Below are 20,038 nucleotides of genomic sequence, written 5' to 3' on the forward strand. Positions count from 1 at the left end.
TTTCCTAGCATGGCACTGTGTTGTATATAGATGCTATCACATTTACTTTTCAATCTGATTAGGCAATGGTGCTTTTCTGTCTTACCGATAAGAAAACCATGTCTTCTTTAGGTTGAATAACTTGTGAAAAATCTACCTGTGAATCAGTGGTACATTTGCAGTTTAAATTCAGATCAGATTTATCTCAGAACTTATAAAAAAAAAAAAAGACTTGCTCCCAATTGCTCCAAGAAACAGGCTTTGCCAAGTTCTGGAAGTTTCTGTGCTGATTCCATTTTACAATAGTTCTGGTAATTAACCTGCCTTTATGAATCCATAAAACAAAGCTTGCTTTTAGATAAATTGAAATTTTATGTATATAATTTTTGGAGTCAATATACATATCGTATGTAATAACCAGTTGGGGATTCAGACTATTGTTTTCCTGTAAAACTTATTTTCTCACATTAAAGAATTCCAGAGTGTTTGGCTGAAATCTCTTTAAAGATTCTGCAGCCAAGCTGAAAAAATTGGTCTAGTCAAAATAAATTATCTCAATTTTATTTGAAAATGGCAGGTGGTAGGGAAGAGTGGAGAATAAAGCAAAGATGTAAACTTAATTCAGTGTGTTATTGAAATATATTTTAAAGGGTTGCTTTATTTAGTAGTGGGTCTGACAAACTATAGGATCAATTTTTCTTTCCCTAAAGTCTCCATTAGCTCGTCAATTCAACAAACATTCATCTTCACCCTCATGGTGTCTGTGAGCTCTTTTTTAAATTTTTTTTTCTTAATGCTCAATATCAAAGAAGTATCAAAGATGTATATGTTCTCTTTTGTAGTACAGTAAATAGCAGACTCTGGGGTATGGAATTTCTGGTTGAACTTGGATTCTGGTGAATTTAGTTTGTAATCTCTCTCCATCTCTATCTAACACACACATACATACATTTGAACTGAAAGTAACCAACAACATTTGTAGATCTTTATTGTAGAAAACTCCATCTCTCCCTCAGCTCAGAATCAGGTTGGCAACCTGAAAGATGAGATAGGCTGGGGGTTGAAGTACAAAGTCAGCAAAATTCTTAGGCAGAAAAACCAGTCTAGGGAGATCTACTAAAGAGCCTTCCAATGGCTAGAGGTCAGTTCTCTTGATAGCAGGAGGGTTTTCCTACACACACCTGGGAGGGAAACCAGCCTTCTAAGTAGTTCATAAACACAGCACCCTTGCAATCATTGCTACCTGAAAAGCACCCAGGGTAGGAAAGCTCTCCAGGTATCACTGAAGCCTAATACAAGTATGGCTGGGAACCTCCTGTGCTTACCTGGCTCCAAAATCCCAGAACAACTAAGACAAGAAGGGGTAGTGAAATGGTAGCCATTATTTTCTGAGCTCCAACTAAATAAAATTATTTTTATATCATCATATGAAAGAATTTTGACAAAGTATTGCTTCCTGGACTTGAGGTATGGCTAGTGTTCTATGGTTGATCCTCTTATGTGTGGCTATTTGGATGAGTGTTTAGTGGAGAAAGCAGCTATATGTTTGTGATTTTATAACTTAAAACATTTTTGATCATCATATTACATTGATTTAGGTCTAACCTCTTCCTCTTTCTACAAAAATGCATTTTGGCTTGTGAAATCAGAATAAGTATTATATTTACTCTCTCTAAAAATAATGCTATGGTGCTTTTAAAAATCAATACTGCTTATAATAATGAAAATAAATACAGTAGGTTAGATATTCACAACAACATTATGTATGATTTCCCCATTTTTACAAATTAGAAAACTGTACCATTGATTTTTCCAACATCTCTCAAATCCAGGTCTTAAATCCAGAATTTGATTTCAGGGTGCTGCTTTGAAACTCTGGTTTCTTTTTTCATACTGTAAGTAACCTAATAGTTTTTTCACAAGGACTTAAACTGCCCTAATTTGTTCACTATAACAAAACCTAGCTGTATTGGCCTTTCCCCATCAAAGAAGAGCTTACTAATAGCCTGTTACTCTCTAGAAACACTTAATGTTCCTCTCAGGGAGCAGGTATTGAAATGGCATATGCTGTTTTTATATTCACAATAAGCAAACAGAAAATTAAAAGCAGTTATGCACCAGCCTTGAGCCCCTTGAGGTAAAGACCTGTCCAATAAATTTGGTATCCTAGCATTTAGCATTGTAACTGGCATATAATATACCTTGAAGAAATGTTGCAAATAAATGAAAGAAGGATGTTTCCCCCCAAAGAAATGGAAGCATTTACAATTGCATTTATAGTGGAAGCATTTACAGTACCTCATCCCTGGAGCAGCAATCAGAATTCTGTGCTAAGAATAGAAGTAAACTGTCACCACTTCATCCTTCCTATACATCTCTCCTGGGTCCTGCTGACAAAGAAAACCTTATCCAGGTAAATGATATTATGACCTCAATAACAGCATGTCATTGACATTTATCCCAGCCCTGCTAGAAGGTGCTCCAAAGCTCAAACTCTATTAGCTTATACTCCACCAAGAGTTTCTAGTTCAGATCTGTTGGTTCAGGTATGCAGCAGGGGGGTCTCTTCAAACTGGTTTTCCTGCAGTGTGGAAATAGATAGCTCAGCAGGAAAGCCTTCTCTGTCACTTGGATGTGTGGAACCCTGAAAAGAGCACAGTGCTTTTGATAAAGCTCCACCCATGTTCATAAGATCAAGTAGGAAGAGGGTGCTATCATTGGCCTTAGTGATACTAAGGACCAGATATGAAGTCCCCACAGGAATTAACATTTTGAAATGCTTTATATCAAAACTCATTTGGATTCTTACAACCAGACTAAGAGTAAATCTCACAGTTTAGAGATGAACAAACTGAGGCTCAGTAACTTCTCAAGGCCTTATTGGTAATAAATGACAGAATTGATACTAACAGCTGGCCTCTTAGCCTATGGCACTAACCCTATTTCCTCTGCTCACTGCTTTCTCTGGTAACTGACAGTTGTGAGACAACTGGATGAGGTCAGGACTGTGGAGGGAACACTCCCCACCAGTCATGTGGGGAGGCCCATGACCAGGCTTAGTCTCATCCACTGAATTTATTGTTTCCCTCTCTCAAAATCAGGTAGGCCAACTGAGTCTTGAAGATGTGAGCAAGTGGGCATCTTGAATCAATGCAAGTGAATCCTACTGCATTAAACAACCCCAGCCTTCTCACTGGAGGCAATGCCTCCTTTTTTGTGTGAATCATAGGATGCACTTGTATTCTGAGTCTTCTTTGTCCTCTTTCTTTTCCGTATTTTTTGTTGGTGCATTATACTTGTACATAATGTTGGGATGTGTTGTCACATGTCACATACAAATACACACACACAATATAACAATATTATTTGGCCAATATCATTCCCCAGTATTTCCCCTTTTCTTATCCTCCTCCCTCCCTAAGTCTTTTTCCTCTACTAACTTCCTTCAATTTTCACGAGATTCCCCCAACCATCTTACATTTTCTTTTTCCTCTCTAGCTTCCACAAACAAAAGAAAGCATCTGACCCTTGACCTGAATTTGGTTTATTTTACTTAAAATAATGTTCTCAAGTTTCATCCATTATCCTGCCAATGACATAATTTCATTTTTCTTTATGGCTGAATAAAACTCCATTGTGTATACCATATTTTCTTTATCCATTCATCTGTTGATGGACATCTAGCCTGGTTCCACAGTTTGGTGATTGTGAATCGTGCTGCTAGAAACGGGTATGCATGTATCACTATAGTATGATGACTTTAATTCTTTAAGGGTAAATATCAAGATGTGGTATAGCTGGGTCATATAGTGGATTCATGCCTAGCCTTTTGAGGAAACTCCATGCTGATTTCCATAGTGATCATACCAATTTATAATCCCAACAAAATGTAAAAGTGTCCCTTTTTCTCCACATCCTCCTCTTGTTCACTTTTGACAAATTGCTAAGGAAAAAAGTGTGTAGCAGAGTCCCTCTCACTGTGCAATGTTTGGTGTTCCCACTCTTATCATGAGGCGGCCAGCACCTCCCCTGGGTAATTTTTCCTGTTCAGGAGGAGATAAGCCACCTGAGAAGTTAGAGTATGAAATGTTAGTAAAGAAATAAAAGACAGAGTCAATGAATAGGTTTTAAAGTAGAGCACCTGATAGATTCTTCCAGTCCTGGTAGGAGCTGGAACAGAACAATTTAAAAATGGCTCTGGTAGTTTATTTAAGGGGTTACATCAAAGGCAAGGATAAGGTTTCAGGGTCAGAGTCTTGCTTTATGATGTCTTGCAGTCAACAGGTTGATTGGCATCTTGGCAGGCTTCACCCATCTCAGAGAGGCTGTGTGGCTATAGCAGGTCACCCCATTTCTAGTGCTGTGTGGGACCTGGTAGAGCTGAATAGGACTCACATGTATCTGGGCTATTGCCACTGTAAGTTACCAAATACCAAGTTTTCCTATTCGATGGGCTTCCATGCCAGTTTGGTTGACACATAGTCCATGGATGGCTCTTGATACACTCTTACATTTCTCCATCCTTGTGTCTACTAGTAGCTCAAAGTCTTGAGATAATCCTAATGGATGAGGCAATTGATGTTACAGAAAACAGACAGCTTTGGAATCGGGCATGAGCTTTTCAGGGCTCCAAGTCACTGTGGATTTGTGGATGATCCTGGGAGCCTTTTTAGTGGTTACTCAGCAGGTGAGAAGTTCTGTCCTGGTGCCAAGTTTCTCAAATATATCCACCTGTGACTTGTTCCTCCTTGATGTGTGGTAGAGACATCAAATCATAATAGATAGGGAGAGGCTATACCAGAGGACTGTAGGAATGGACACCATTTCCTATTTCACTTGGTAACATTATATGACTTTTGCAAGTGACGAACAAGAAGAGCAAATTACATGGGAAAATTACAAAAGGAAAAGAAAGTCATTACCAAGAGCCAACCTTTCACATTTTTGAGCTCTCATAAACATCTCAGCATATCTGGAGATAGGTATAATTATGATTCCCGTTTTACTTATGAGAAAATTGAGCCCAGGATGGTTAAGAACTTTCACAAGGATGTATAGCAAATTAGTGGAGGACCAGAATTTTGACCCAGTCCACATAACCCAAATCTCACATGCTTTCTACTACTGTTGCCTATCATGCCCAAATGAAAAAAAAAAGTTAAAAATCCCCCAAATAATATATCTAGGTAGGGGTAATCAAATTTAGTACTTAAGAATGTAGAGAGCGAAGGAAGGAAAGAAGAAAGGGGAAAGAAAAAGAAATGAAATGTGGCTTATATATAAAGGGGGAGGGAACAAATTAGCTGGAGGTAATGTTCCTAAAAATATTTGCCTAGAAGTTTGATTTTCAGTGCTTTGATTCTGTTACAGAGGAAAACCCAAGAAATAAATAACTTGTAATGTAAAAAAACATTCACCTAACATCTACTACATGCAAAGCCAGACAGAGCAGGTATTGCCTCTTTAATGTTGTTTTCCACCTCAGCATTATCGTACTTAACTTCCTTGCCAGTGTTCCATTCTGGAAGCAAGTTCTTTAAGGTTCTGTCTTGTTCATAACTATACGCAAAGTGCATACTAGAGTCCTACGCACACATAATGTAGAATGCTGAAGATGAATGAGGCATCTCAGATTGGGGGAACTGAAATCAATGAGGCATCTCAACTCTGAGGAGCTGTAGGGTGCTGTAGAGAAGACCAGCATGCACATAATTAATAGAGTAGATGAAGAGAAGAGAAAAATGTCAGGAGGGAGAGGTAGAGACACAGGGATGTCTTACACTGTAAAGAATGTGGCATTGTAAAGTAATAGAAACAAAATGGATCCACAGGTATTCAAGGTTGAATCCCAGCTCTGAGTCCCACTGTGCTGTGTTACCTAGTGGCTCTGTGACTTTGATGAAGTTTGTTAACCTCTCCGAACCTGTTTCCTTTATCTCTAAAATAATATGCCTATCTTGGAACTTTGTTAGGAATAATATTTATAACTTATGTGGTATAGATCCTAGCCTGTTGAGGTGCTTAGTAAACATGAATTCCTCTTTATATCCTAATTTGAATGTTCTCATAAAGTTTGTAATTGAGAAAGAGTATTAGGAATTCAGTTGAAAAATGTTCCAAGGGGGAGATAGATTATAGATAGGGAAGAAACATTTTGGAAAGGGAAAGAGGATGGCTAATTGAATGATGTGGTATGTTCTTGTATTTTGACTAGTTAAAAATGTAATTTTCAGTATTATTATTTCACAATGTATGTAACTAAAATCTCCTATTTATTTCTAGAGCACTTCAAATGCAAACTTGTTGATCTCTGAGAAGTTAGAGATAAGCATCTCCCCACCTGCAAACATATACCATTTGTATTTGTAAACCTAGATCCGATTTTGCTCTGATGACAATACCTCAGTCTTGGTTTTCAAAAAGGAGCAGAGAGAGGGATAAATACCTTTGAACACAAGATTTATGTTCAAGATAATAATCAAAATGGAGAAGTAAAGAATATGATGAATTGCACATTCAGCAAATGCAATAAATCATTTCTTGTGGGGAATTTAAACATTCCAGAATATGAGTCCTGACAAACATTCCAAAAGCATTGCAAAAATATTTTGGGTATCTAATGAGTCATACGGGTAAAGAAAATTCAACTTAATATTAAGCCAAGTATTTTCTGTGGTATTGCTTGTCTTAATTATAAGAACCTAAAAAAACAACCTTACAAGAGACTGGAAAAGTGCTGGCTATATTAATATATTAAATATCAGAGAAGTGTTTCCACTGTGTGATCTGATTAAGATGAGAAGAGCAGAGACTGCCTGGAGAACAATAAAAATAACAAAGGGATTAGAATGTTTCATTTGCATTTTCATTCTAGAAAAAGTTAGTACTAGAGGACATGCATGTTGTCTTTCTTCATTATAAAACATAACATTGAAAATGGGCAATTTCAATACTTGCAGGCATTTTTGTAGTGGAGTTTTTTTTTAATCTAATGATTTTTTTTCATTCCCTCATTCCTCATTCATTCATTCAGAAAATGTGTATTGAGCACCTATTACTAAATGCCTCTTGTATGTCAGATACTATGTTAGGCACAGTGAATTCCATAGAGAGTAAAATAGGGCATCTACCTAAGAGAGCTCAGTCTAATGGGAAGATAGGCAACTGCTCAAATAGCTGCAGGTTGGTATGATAAATGTAATAAAGTAGCACCCTGATTAAATGGAGTAGGGAAGAAGCACTGAATAAAATGCTTAGGCAGACAGATGGACGAATTTCATGATTTTATCATTGATTGTAAATTCATCAGTTTGTAGAGGAGAGAGTCCAATGTCTTCAGAGGGAGATTTAGTGGTACCTGGGGTGATAGGTGATATTTATCAAGTAGCATTGTTGAGCATGGATCAGAGGAAGCTGAGAATTCATGCTGTGTGTCTCAGACAAGATCATGCTCTTCTCTGGGAAATGCTAAGAAAGACCGAATGGGTTCTGTGCACACATAAATGTGCATACATATACTGAGATCCCTGTTTATGAAGCAAAAAACTGGATAGGCCTAGTATCTAATGACATGGGAACTGTTAAATTAGTCTAAACTAGGGAATATAATTAAAGATATTTTTTAAAATGTACTTATATATTTGTTAGAAGATAGGAAAAAGATCCATGTTACACTGTTTTAAAAATGGAGGAAAAATCTCAGCACAACATGTAGACATGGTCTCAGGCATGACATATACGTGTCATGCCTGAGGCCACAAATATACAAACATGTTTGTGGGTATGTCAAGTACATACTCACAAACATATCTAACATAAAACCATGCATGTCCATTTAGGGTGAGGTATGGGGAAGTACAGCAGTAAGAAAGAAGGTAAGGAAAGGCAAAAGGCATAAGAGGATTTTTCAGTTTTCATTCTGTGTTTTCCTATGTAGTTCAAATTTTTTAACATACATGGATTTAATTTTGTAACATAAAGAAATGACATAAGGCCCATGAAGCTCTGAACATAGTCTGCCATGTGGCCAGCAATAAATGTTAATTGCCTCTTTTAGTGTAGCAAGAGAATATGGCTTGCTCAAAATGATTTAAATGATTTAAATCTGCAAACAGTATCATATCAATGGAGGTAAATCAATGTTTTTTTCTTGATAGTAAGATGGAATGAAATAAATTGTCTTAATTTATGGGGAGTAGGGCTGGGGATGTGGCTCAAGCCGTAGCGCGCTCGCCTGGCATGCGTGCGGCCCGGGTTCGATCCTCAGCACCACATACCAACAAAGATGTTGTGTCCGCCGAGAACTAAAAAATAAATATTAAAAATTCTTTCTCTCTCTCTCTCTCCTCTCTCACTCTCTCTTTAAAAAAAAAAATTTATAGGGAGTAAAGTGTATGTTAAATAGGTGTTCTGCTTATTTAACCAATTATTCAAAGCCAAGTTTTAACAGGAAACCATCCAAATTTAGATAAGCCAGACATTGTTTAAGCACCAGAAATTACCAGCCAACTCTTATGGCTTATCTTTAGAGCACTAACTTTTAAACATAATTAAAGTTTAGAGCTTATTATCCTGTTGTCTATTGTCAGAAACGAATCAGGTTTTTTAGGAAAGCCCACCCTGTAATAACCAATAAATATTCAGTAAGTTGAAATTTAATTTAATTTTATGGGACTTCTTAATAAAGAACTTGAAACACTCTCTAAGTAGACCATCTTTTATTATATTCATTTAGTGATCCTTATTGTCATGAAAAGTTGTGAATTGAACTGTGAATTGAACTGAACATCAATTTGGTTTTTGAAGTATACTGAAGACCTCTATAAAAATTCTTCATCATGAGCATCTTTGTAATTAAAATAATATTTTATTTTTTGAATTAACATTTTCACATTTGTCTGTGGGTAATTTAAGCCTCTCACCTACTGGTTTTTCTTTTCTCTTTCTCTCTCTCTCTCTCTCTCTCTCTCTCTCTCTCTCTCTCTCTCTCTCATACTAGGAATTGAATCAAGGGATGTTTTACCACTGAGCTACATCCCAGCCTTTCTTGTTTTTTGTTTAAAAAGAGGATCGAGCTTAGTTACTTAGGGCCTCACTAAGTTGGTGAAGCTGGCCTTAAACTTGTGATGCTCCTGCCTCAGCCTCCTGAGCCTGGGAATACAGGCAGGTGCCACCATGGTTCTTTTACCTACTGGTTTTTCTTAAAGCAAGGCACTCCTCTGACAAGGCCATGATAGAAAAATGTTTAGGTTGTGATCAAGAATATTGAAACTTCAAAAACTTTATTTTTACATGATAATTTTGTTAATAAGTATCTTAAAACTTTTTTGTTCTATCTTTTTTATTAGATTAAAGTGGCAAATTTTTCCTATGAGTAGCATGATACAATACCTATTATTTCCTTGATTTTGGGAACATATGTACTTTTATCAAGTTCAAATATTTCTAAAATATGTTTTACATAACAATGTTTTCTATCCCTATTTTAATATCTCTCTCCTAATTTAAATATATTGCACATCTTAAAATTGATGAAGTTTGGTAATGTGTGCAAAGTAGGGACAGTTGAGGTATGATAACTAGTGATCAACTTTTAGTAGCCCTCCTCAGAAATAAACTTAGTCAAACTAAATGACATTTTTTATTCAGACATCCAAACAGTGATCCTCTAGTCTATCATGCTAAGGGCAACTGGAGACTCAACACCTCATAGTGTTGGAAATTCCTTTGGCTTATTTTCTGTTTTTCTCTTTCATAAACTAAATTTTAAACTTTGAAATAAATAGACTGACATGCAGTTGTAAGAAATATTATAAGGAGGTCCCATATACCCTTTACTTAGTGTTTTTCAATGATAACATTTTTCAAAACTTAGCACTACATTATAATCAGGATATTGACATTGAAACAACTCATCAGTATTATACAGATTTTTTCACTTTTACTTGGTGTGTGTGTGTGTGTGTGTGTGTGTGTGTAGAGTTCTATGTAATTGAATCACATCTGCAGGTAACTATATATACCACTTCAGCTAAGATAGAGAACATCTCTATTACCAGGAGGATGCCATTTGCCTGTTTATGACCACCCTCCCATCCTGCCCTCCATCCTTCCATTCCTGCTCTCTTTCCTGTGGACTTTGTACAAGCTGGGGTTGGATGGCAGAGTGTTTTCTTGGTGACTTTTGTGAAGTAACTGATTTCTTCTTCTCTTGTGAGAGCTTGTGAAGAAAAAATAATAGTTAGCAAGTATACTCTTCTGGAGTTAAGCATCTCCCTGTTGCTTGGCAAAGGAACCAGTGATGGGATGAGTAGCTGCCTTGGTTATACAGTAATGCATTCCCTCTCAGTGTCTCTTTCTCTCTTTCTCTCTCTCTGAAGGAACAGAACCAAATTTATCATCTTTGTTTCCATTCCCAGATTACGCTCGATTTGAGGCCAAAATCCATGACCTACGGGAGCAGATGATGAACCACAGCATGAGCTCCGGGTCTGGGTCCCTGCGAACCAATCAGAAACGCTCCCTCTATGTCAGGTAGGCAATGGGGCATTTCTTACTCTGGTCTGCACTGTGTAAGCAATCCAGCTTGGGGAAACAAAGGCACCACCTTATAACAAGGAAGCATGTGTTCTAGTTAGACCACACTCATGGCTACACTACTGAAATACCCTACATTTAAGAATAAATTTTTGAAATGTTATTAGGTTAAATGACTTAAAGGTCACTGCTTTTATCAAGTTATTCTTTTAAAATATTATGATACAGGGTAAAGTTGCTAGCATAGGTTGCAAAAGAATAAGAAACATTTGTCTAATACATCTTGAGTATATGGACCAAAGTCCAGGATATTTGCTCACCATCAGTCTAAAAAGAAAATATGCCTACTCATTTCCTACTTTGCTTGATGTTGATTTTGTTTGTATTGATTTCACATCAGTATTATCCTAAAGAGTTATGTGGGGTTTTTTTTCTAAAAGTTTTAATGGAAATAATATTCTGTGGCATCTCATCACCAACTGTGTCTCAGGCCTTAAAAGGTCATTGCTCCTGACCTGCAAAACTCATTAATTTACCAGAAAAAAAATTAATCAAATTCAAAATTCCTTCCTGTCCTTCACCTCTTGGGTGAGATCCTGATGCTTAACTATACCATGCTCCTCTTGCTGGCACCAGCTTCTTGTAATACTCACAAACTTCATCAGTGTTGACTGGACTTTTAAAAGTAATATAGGTGCCAACAGCCAGAAGGGGAGAAGTAATAACTATGTAATGGTCAAAAAAAAATCTATGTACTGTTTGGAGAAGCCACACCCACACTCTTTATATTCTCTATTCTCTCCCACCCCCATGTAGCCCAGAATTTAATCTGATGCTCACCTGAGGTCATGTCCTCTTCACCTGAACTCTTACTTTCCCCTCCTGGCAGGAGGTTTGTGTTATAGATATTAAACAATGTACTTGAATTAAACTTGTCCTTAGTTCCACTTGGCTATAAAGTTGTCTTTCCTGTATATTAGGTAGGCCCACCAGGAGTAAGAGGGGAGTGGACTTCCTGAAGGTGGCAGGTTCTCTAGGGCCATGAATTGCCAGCTACTCTGACAAGCATAGAGTTCCTTATTATTGGAAGTTTTAGTATCTCAGGAGCCCCGAGATTAAAACAACAAACAAACAATAAAACAGATTGTTAACCTTCCAGATTTAGTCAACTGCATTTCAGAAGACAATTTTGATGCATTTCACTGTAATCTGTAAAGACACTGTTGAGAACCACTCTAGAATTTGTCTTGCAGTAACATCACAAATATGATGAAAAATTAAACCCATTTGTGGATATTTCTATTTCCATTTTCCTTACTTGTTGCTGGTCTTCATGATACAAAATTTTTTTAATCTTGGGGTAGTAAACAGGGAAAAGCCAGTTGGGTTAATAGGATAGAGATAAATAAGGTAATGCTGTTGAAATGGCTTTATAGAATCAATCTGGAAGGAAAATTACTGAATGTTGGTATCTTATTTAAAAAATTGAATGTTTAGAATATTGTTAATGTTCTAGAGGAAATTTGATTAAAATATACTTACAATAGGTTTTTAATCAAGCTATGGAAGATTGACAAACATAAATGAAGGGCTATGATATTATGTTAAATGAATGCATTTATTTGAAAATGGAACCCACCCCCCAAAAACAACAACAGCAACAAAAAAAGCAAGAACATGAAATGGACTAGCAAAGCCTAAACAGAATCCTCACCAAAAAGGACTCAACAGGTTTCTACCTTGTCTTTCCTCCCCCCAGTACCAGTTTTGACTCTAGGATTTTCATAGAGATACTTGATTCATCTAGAGCACTCAAATAGGACCAATGCCAGTTGGTGTATGCTGATTTTAGAAAATCAACTACTTGCGTTCTCAAAATAAATTTGTAGCAGGGTTTCTCAGACTATATAAATATAAGATGATGAGCATGCCTCTTTAATCTGAAATTGACACCCTAGACTATTACTCTCATTTTGCTTAGCTTTATGTAATCCTAAATCTGGAAGGAAACTTAGCTGTCACCAGATCCAATTGTCTAATTCATAGAAAGGAAAGTGAGGCCCCGGGAGAGAACAGGTTTGCCTGGGATTCCACAGCTGTTTGTGGCAGAATCAGGTCTCTTCCCCCAGCACATCCTTCTTCCTGTGTCCTTTCAAACCCCTGGATCTAAGCTAATAGCATTTCAGCTATTTAATGTTATAGTTTGAATTCTGAGTCTACTTCTGTTAGCTATTAGATTAAGAAATGGGTTAATTAGAGGAAAAATTAAAACACAGACCTCTTTGGATTTTTTTATACAAGATAATCTGTGCAATAGGGCATATAGGCTGTTCTTACTATTCATGTTTTTCCATGAAGCTAAAATCTAAATTCAAAAGTAAGTGACCATTTTGTTCTGTGACAGTTTAGATATCTGGGTACAATATTTGCACCACAAAACTACTCTTCCTCTTTGAGTTCCCTCCTCTAACCTGTACACACAGACAGGCACACACACACCACCACTACCACCACCAATACCACCAATCCTAACCCTGGCTCTTATCATGTTAGAGAGGATACATCTTCATCTTCTCAAGATCTTATAGAAGTTGGCCTACTTTCCCTACTAGAAATGATCACCCCATGGTCATTTGTTAATAAAATATACTAATTTTGAAAGTTCAACCTCTTTCTTGTGAATTTGAGTGCAAGGATCAATGTGAAGAAGGCAATCAGTGTTGTGATTGCCAGGGTTTATTCATGCATTCATGAAGCATGTTTTGAGTGTATATTTTATGCTCAAACTATAACAGATATTGAGTATTGAGGACAGTAACCATCATGTTTTCAGCCTACAAGAAACCCATATCTAATGGGGACCAGTGGAAGATAGCTAATGCAGTGTAATATAAAAAGATTTCTTTTAGCCCTAAAAGCCCTGGAATCAATTGTTCCATAACACAGGAATAGCTGAATGAATTCTTTTTTAATTTTTTTTAAATTTTAGTGCATTGTAATTATACATAATAGTGGGGTTCATTTTGACATGTTCGTAAATGCATATACATAGGGTTTTTTTTTTCCATTTTAATCCTCAGTACTGTGCTCTTCCTTTCCCTTCTCCCTCCCCTTGACCCCCATCTCTTTACTTTGGTCTTCCTTCCATTTACTTATTTACTTAGCTGGTACATTATACTTATATATAAAATTGGAACACACTATGATATATCCATACATGCATATAGCATGATACTCTCAACTTTATTACCCAGTTCTTGCCCTTTGCCTCCCCTCCTCCCATGCCCTTGGTCTCCCTTACTTCTACTCTATTGATCTCCCTTCTGTTTTTGTGAAATCCACCCTTTTTTATTCCTTGTTTTCTTTCTAGCTTCCAAATATGACAGTGAACATTTGATCCTTGACTGAGTTTGGCTTATTCAATTAGCATGATGTTCTTCAGCAAATGATATTTCATTCTTCTTTATGGTTGAGTAGTACTCTGTTGTGTGTATATATACCACATTTTATTGTTGATGGGCACCTGGACTGGTTCCAAAACTTGACTATGGTGAATTGCACTGCTACAAAAATTGATGTGCCTGTATCACTATAGTTTGCTGATTTTAGTTCTTTTGGAATAATACCAAGAAGTGGGATAGGTGGGTCATATGGTCATTCGATTTCTAGTCTTATGAGAAATCTCCATACTGCTTTCCAAAGTGGTTGTACTAATTTGCAATCCCATCAACAATGTATAAGTGAACTTTTTCTCACATCCTTGTCTGTAATTGTTATTTGTATTCATGGTAATTGTCATTTTGACTGATTAGAGAAAACCTCCGTGTAGTTTTGTTTGGCATTTTTCTGATTGCTAAGGATCTTGAACATTTTTTTCATACATTTGTGAGCCATTTGTATTTCTTCTTTTCAGAAATATCTCTTTAGATCTTTTGCCCATTTATTGAGTGAATTGTTAGTTTTTTTAGTGTTAAGTTTTCTAAATTCTTTATATTCTGGTTATTAATCCCCAGTCAGATAGCTGGCAAAGATTTTCTCCCATTCTGTAGGTTCCTTCTTCAATGTTTAATTGTTTCCTTTGCTATGCAGAAGCTTTTTAATTTAATGCTATCCCATTTGTTGGGTCTTGGTTTTATTTCTTGAGTTTTAGGGTCTTAATAAGAGAGTTGGTACTTGTGCCCATATGTTAAGAGTGTTGTTCATGTTTTCTTCTATTTTCATGTTTCTGATATAATTCCTAGGTCTTTTATCTACTTTGAGTTGATTGTATAGGGGAAAAGTAGGGATCTAGTTTATTTCTTCCACATATAGCTATCCAGTTTTCTCAGCTTATTAAAGAAGCTATCTTTTCTCCAGCTTATGCTTTTGGCACCTTGGTCAAGGATCAGATGACTGTTTTTATGTGGATTTGTCTCTGTGTCTTCCAGTCTATTCCACTGATCTTCATATCTGTTTTTATGCTAATACATTGCTATTTTGTGACTATAGCTCTGTAGTAAAATTTGAGTCAGGTATATTGGGATGCCTCCAGGATCTTTTTGCTCAGAATCTCTTTGGGTATTCTGGCCTTTTATTCTTCTTTTTTATAAACTTTATATAAAACAGAGGACTACATTACAACTCTTATTACATATATAGAGTTCAATTTTTTATATCTCTGGTTGTATACATAATATACTCACACTAATTCATGTCCTCATACATGTACTTTTGATAATAATGATCATCACATTTAACCATCATTACTTACTCCATGCCCCCTCCCTGCCCCTCCCACCCCTCTGCCCTATCTAGAGTTCATCTATTCCTTCCATGCTCCCCCTCCCTATTCCACTATGAATCAGCTTTCTTATATCAAAGAAAACATTCAGCATTTGGATTTTTGATATTGGCTAACTTCACTTAGTATTATCTTCCCTAACTCCATCCATTTACCTGCAAATGCCATGATTTTATTCTCTGTTATTGCTGAGTAATATTCCATTGTGTATATATGCCACATTTTTTATCCATTCATTTATTGAAGAACATTTAGGTTGGTTCCATAATTTAGCTATTGTTAATTGTGCTGCTATAAACATTGATGTGGCTGTGTCCCTGTAGTATGTTATTTTTAAGTCCTTTGGGCATAGACTGAGGAGAGGGATTTCGGGGTCAAATGGTGGTTCCATTCCCAATTTTCTAAGATATCTCCATACTGCTTTCCATATTGGCTGCACCAATTTGCAGTCCCACCAGTAGTGTGTGAGTGTACCTTTTTCCCCACATCCTCACCAACACTTATTGTTGTTTGTATGCATAATAGCTGCCATTCTGACTGGTGTGAGAAGAAATCTTAGAGTGGTTTTGATTTGCATTTCTCTAATTGCTAGTGATGATGAACATTTTTTCATGTGTTTGTTGATTGATTGTGCATCATCTTCTGAGAAGTATCTCTTCAGGTCCTTGGTCTGGGCCTTTTATTCTTCTATATCAAGAGTGTTGTTCTATATCAACTTTAGGACTGTTTTTTTTCCTGGTTCTGTAATGAATGTCATTAGTAGTTTTTATGAACACTGCATTGTAACTGAAAATTGCTTTGGATAATATGGCTATTTTGATGATATTAGCCCTATCTATCTATGAACATAGTAGGTCTTTCCATTTCCTAGGGTCTTCTTCAATTTCTTTCTTTAATGTTTTTATAATTTTCATTGGGTCTTGAAAGTTTTGCATGAGTTAACTCAAAGACGTTAATATTTTGATCCAATGTATGAAAAGTATCCTTTATCAAGACCCCATAAGTAAAGGTGAGAGAAATTTTCATTAAGTAGTACTAACACTTTTCACATACAGTATATTTTTAAATTTTCCATTCTATGTGATTTTTCTCTTTTAATTATTTAAGTGATGGGCACAAATCATTAACTTAAACTGCTAGATAACTCACTGATGGTCCATGATCTAGAGCTTGCAGATAAACAGGGAGGATTCCAGGCCCATTACATAGTACACAGACAAAAGAGGGCAAGTTGACTATATTACATTTAGTATCTCAGAAAACCCTAGACTCTTGTTGTTCCCATGGGACTGATTTTGGTGGGAAGGGAAAGCTACATCATCATCTAGTTAAAAGACTCTGGGTATCTATTTTCCTTTGAATGGTAGAGTATTCCTTCACTCAACTTGAAGAGGTTATGAAATCTGTAGAATGTGTTACAAGTCGTTTTTTAAAAATTTTTATCCCTCAATGTTGGACCCAACATGCTCTCAGCCACTGTCCTCAGAGAACATGTGCACCCTCCTGCCAAGTACTTGGCACAGGGTTCATTGACAATAGTATTTGTATTGCTTCTCAGTTCTTCACCCATATATTCTTATTTAGCAGCAGCATCATTTATTTACAAGGAAACTTATTAAAGATGACACATTTCAGCAGAATAGGAAGTAAATTCAGATTTATTCCTCTCTCTCAAAATCTTTCTGGAAGAATGACATGATCGTGTACTCAAAACAGTTGAGTAGGCTGAAGCAGAAAGTTAAAGTCTAGCTGGAAACCAAAAGAGAGATAGAAGTGTCATTGTGAAGTCCAAGTGAACAGCATGGACCGACCACATAATGTTAGGGCCACAGGAACTTATATGCCAGAGCTTCACTCCTAACTTCATTTAAAACTGAGAGCAGTCCGGTGGCATAGACATCATTGTCATACCTATTCCACAGAGGAAGAAGGAAACTTACTTACGAATCAAGAGATTTTAAAATAACCTACAAAGGTGCTCTATAGCCAAGCCAGATTGTTTACCCAGATATGTCGGTCATAGAAAATCATGCTTTATTAATATAATGCTGTGAAGATGAAGTTAATCCCTCAGGGACACTAGTTAAATTCATATTAATGGAACTCCTCTTTGTTTTATACTCTATATTGATTTCCCTGAGACAGACCTAGCTTCTAGTCTGGAATTCTCAGCTTATCGATTATAAAATCTTGACTGTCTCATTTATAAAATGGACATACTACCTACTTCACACTCTTGTTAGGATGAAGTTAAACTTAGTCTACAATGTAGCCTGTCACATAAGATTTGTTAGGTAAGGAGGAAGTTCTTTTATCCATTTAAGTGATTGAACTCAGCCTTCTAAACTGGTAAATAAAATAAATAAAATTATAGATAAATAAAATTTGACTCTTCCTTTATACTTTGAGATTCATTAGCATTTTGCTCACTCTTTCAGTCATTTGCATTTTTAATTGCCTCCTTAATTGTCAAATAAAAGGCTTTGTCTTCAGGAAGCTAATTTTATGCCAGAAATAGAAAGGAGGAGTCATTAGGGATTTGGAGGAGTTTTCTTCTTATCATGAAATCATAGTCTGCCAATGGTTTTAAAAAGGTTTTTAATTTATAGATTTCCATAGGAAGAGGGACAGTAGTATCATGGATGACCCTTTCATTGACCATCACATTTATCTCTTTCCCTCTATGACAAGATCTAGAATCCAGATCTCATTGTTATTAATATCCAGGTGGCCTGTAGTTCATTCATTCACCTATTCATCCAGCCAGCCATTCAGAAAACTTTTTCTGAGCCATAACCATCTACCTCATACCATACGAGGCTCCAGGGATAAAAAGATTATTAGAGCATTTTTTCTGCCCCTAAAACATGCAAAGTTTATTCCACCAACCTGTATTCTGCTGTTTTGACCCTCACTTCGTCATGATCATATTTCCAGAAATTTCTCAACTCCAAAGGAGGTACTTAGCCTGAGCCCAACATTTCTACTTCCCAAAAGAACCAAACAGGTCTGGCTAAAGTTGGAAGAACAGTAGAAGGAGCAACACAGGGTATTCACAGGAGAGAACAGATGAGCAGGGAGGGAAATACTGAAGTCACTCTCACCCTAACACTTAAAGGTGAGGTTGGAAGCAAAGGAATAGACACAACACACTTGCCCTTTAATCTGGGCTTTGAATAGTACTTGACATATCTAAGGGATTCTTTATCATTCCCTAAATGAATTTTTTGAGTGGTAATTGAACATGATGACTTAAAACAGAACAAGGTATTCAGAAAATCATCAACAAGAGGTTGAGGGGAGGGAGCATGTGCTCCTCTGAGAGCTCAGCAGCACATAAACTGCTCTTCTTCAGCCTTCACATGCTCTCTTCCTGCCTGTTGACTCCCCTGCCCTCTCCTGGACTTCCTGTACTATAAACATGGAGGATGTAGTCTACATTGGCCCAGTCTGGCATGCGGTAACTGCTGAATCATTTGAGTAAATGTATTAGGATGTGACTTGCTTGAAGAGAATTTAATTCTGTCTAAAACTTTGCTTGATTTTCTTGTGGCTCACAAATTGTTCCCAACCTAATCAAGATCCTTTCCGCTTATTGTTCAAATAATAAGCCATCCTTTTCAGTAATTATCTCAGATTGAAATTTTCAACTTCATTGAACCAGACAAAGCTGTATTATTATGGATTAAATTCAAATCTATTTTCCCTTTAATTCTAAGCCAGTAAGAACACAAACAATAATGAATATTTACAAGTACTTTAAAAATAACAACCATAATAAATAGCTAATACAAATTGACTGTGTTTGCCAGTTTTTTTTAATATCTTGAATGGATTATTTTATTTTATTCTCACAAATCCCCTCTGAGATAGGTTCTATTATTATCCCTATTGTAGAGATGAGAAAATTGAGGTCAGTTTAAAACATACTCACAGAAGCTATACTGAGACTGGGACCCAAGCATGATGTCCTATGCCCCTATCTAATCTGCCATGTGGCTTTATTGAGCAACTTTCACATACTTAATCTTATTTGATACAATATGTCTATAAATAGGTAATTATTTTTCCCCAGTTTTCAGATGAGGAATCTGAAGTTCAGGGTATTAAGCTATCCACTCTCTTTCCCTGAGTGTATAAAAGTACCAAGCCTTTGACTCAGTTTACCCTCTTATTAAGTATCTGAAATTTTAGCTCACATGTATCTTTTTCCAGGGTTTGACCTAGTATATGAGTTTTAATAGATCTACTTGTGCTTTGTTGAATGGACAGTTGAATATGATACCTTAGATCTTGTACTCTAGTTTGAATCCAGAGATGTGAATCTGTGATGGCATTGAGCAAGTCCTCAGAGACCAGAGATAAGGTCCCTGCCCCTCCTCTGCCAACAGAGTACAGCTAGAGTAGCCTTATATCTGTAAATTAAGGGACACAATTGACTTGCCTGTCTCATAAAGCCCTGCTTATGGCAGGACATGCAGCCCTACTTCCACTTCCAGCATCTACTACATAATTTTTGAGGCCCAGTACAAAATGAAAATGTAGAGCTCCTTATTCAAAAATTCAGATGATCAAGATGGTGAATGCACACCAAGCATGGGTGCCTGGATAATATAAGACACACACCCACAAAGCCAACCCAGCCGACACCTGCTTTAAGACATTTTGCTCAAAACCAAAAGCATGTGTGTTCTCTGAAACATGTATTTCAGTAGGTGTAAAGAACACAAGATCAGCATTGGG

General features: G+C 36.6%; 1 protein-coding gene across 5 annotated transcripts in view; it reads left to right on the forward strand.

The window, feature by feature from the left end:
• The window catches only part of DLG2 (discs large MAGUK scaffold protein 2), a gene marked incomplete at both ends in the record, with an annotated part of 2,048,692 nt that overhangs the window by 1,886,185 nt on the left and 142,469 nt on the right, over positions 1-20,038 (forward strand). For all 5 annotated transcript variants that reach the window (XM_081281630.1, XM_081281626.1, XM_081281627.1 and 2 more), the window contains one exon: positions 10,398-10,512. In XM_081281630.1, the coding sequence (XP_081137756.1) occupies positions 10,398-10,512 (115 nt within the window). The remainder of the gene's footprint in view (positions 1-10,397; positions 10,513-20,038) is intronic.

The sequence above is a fragment of the Spermophilus citellus genome (genome assembly GCF_964194105.1).
Source record: "Spermophilus citellus genome assembly, chromosome: 2".
NCBI classification, from domain to species: domain Eukaryota; kingdom Metazoa; phylum Chordata; class Mammalia; order Rodentia; family Sciuridae; genus Spermophilus; species Spermophilus citellus.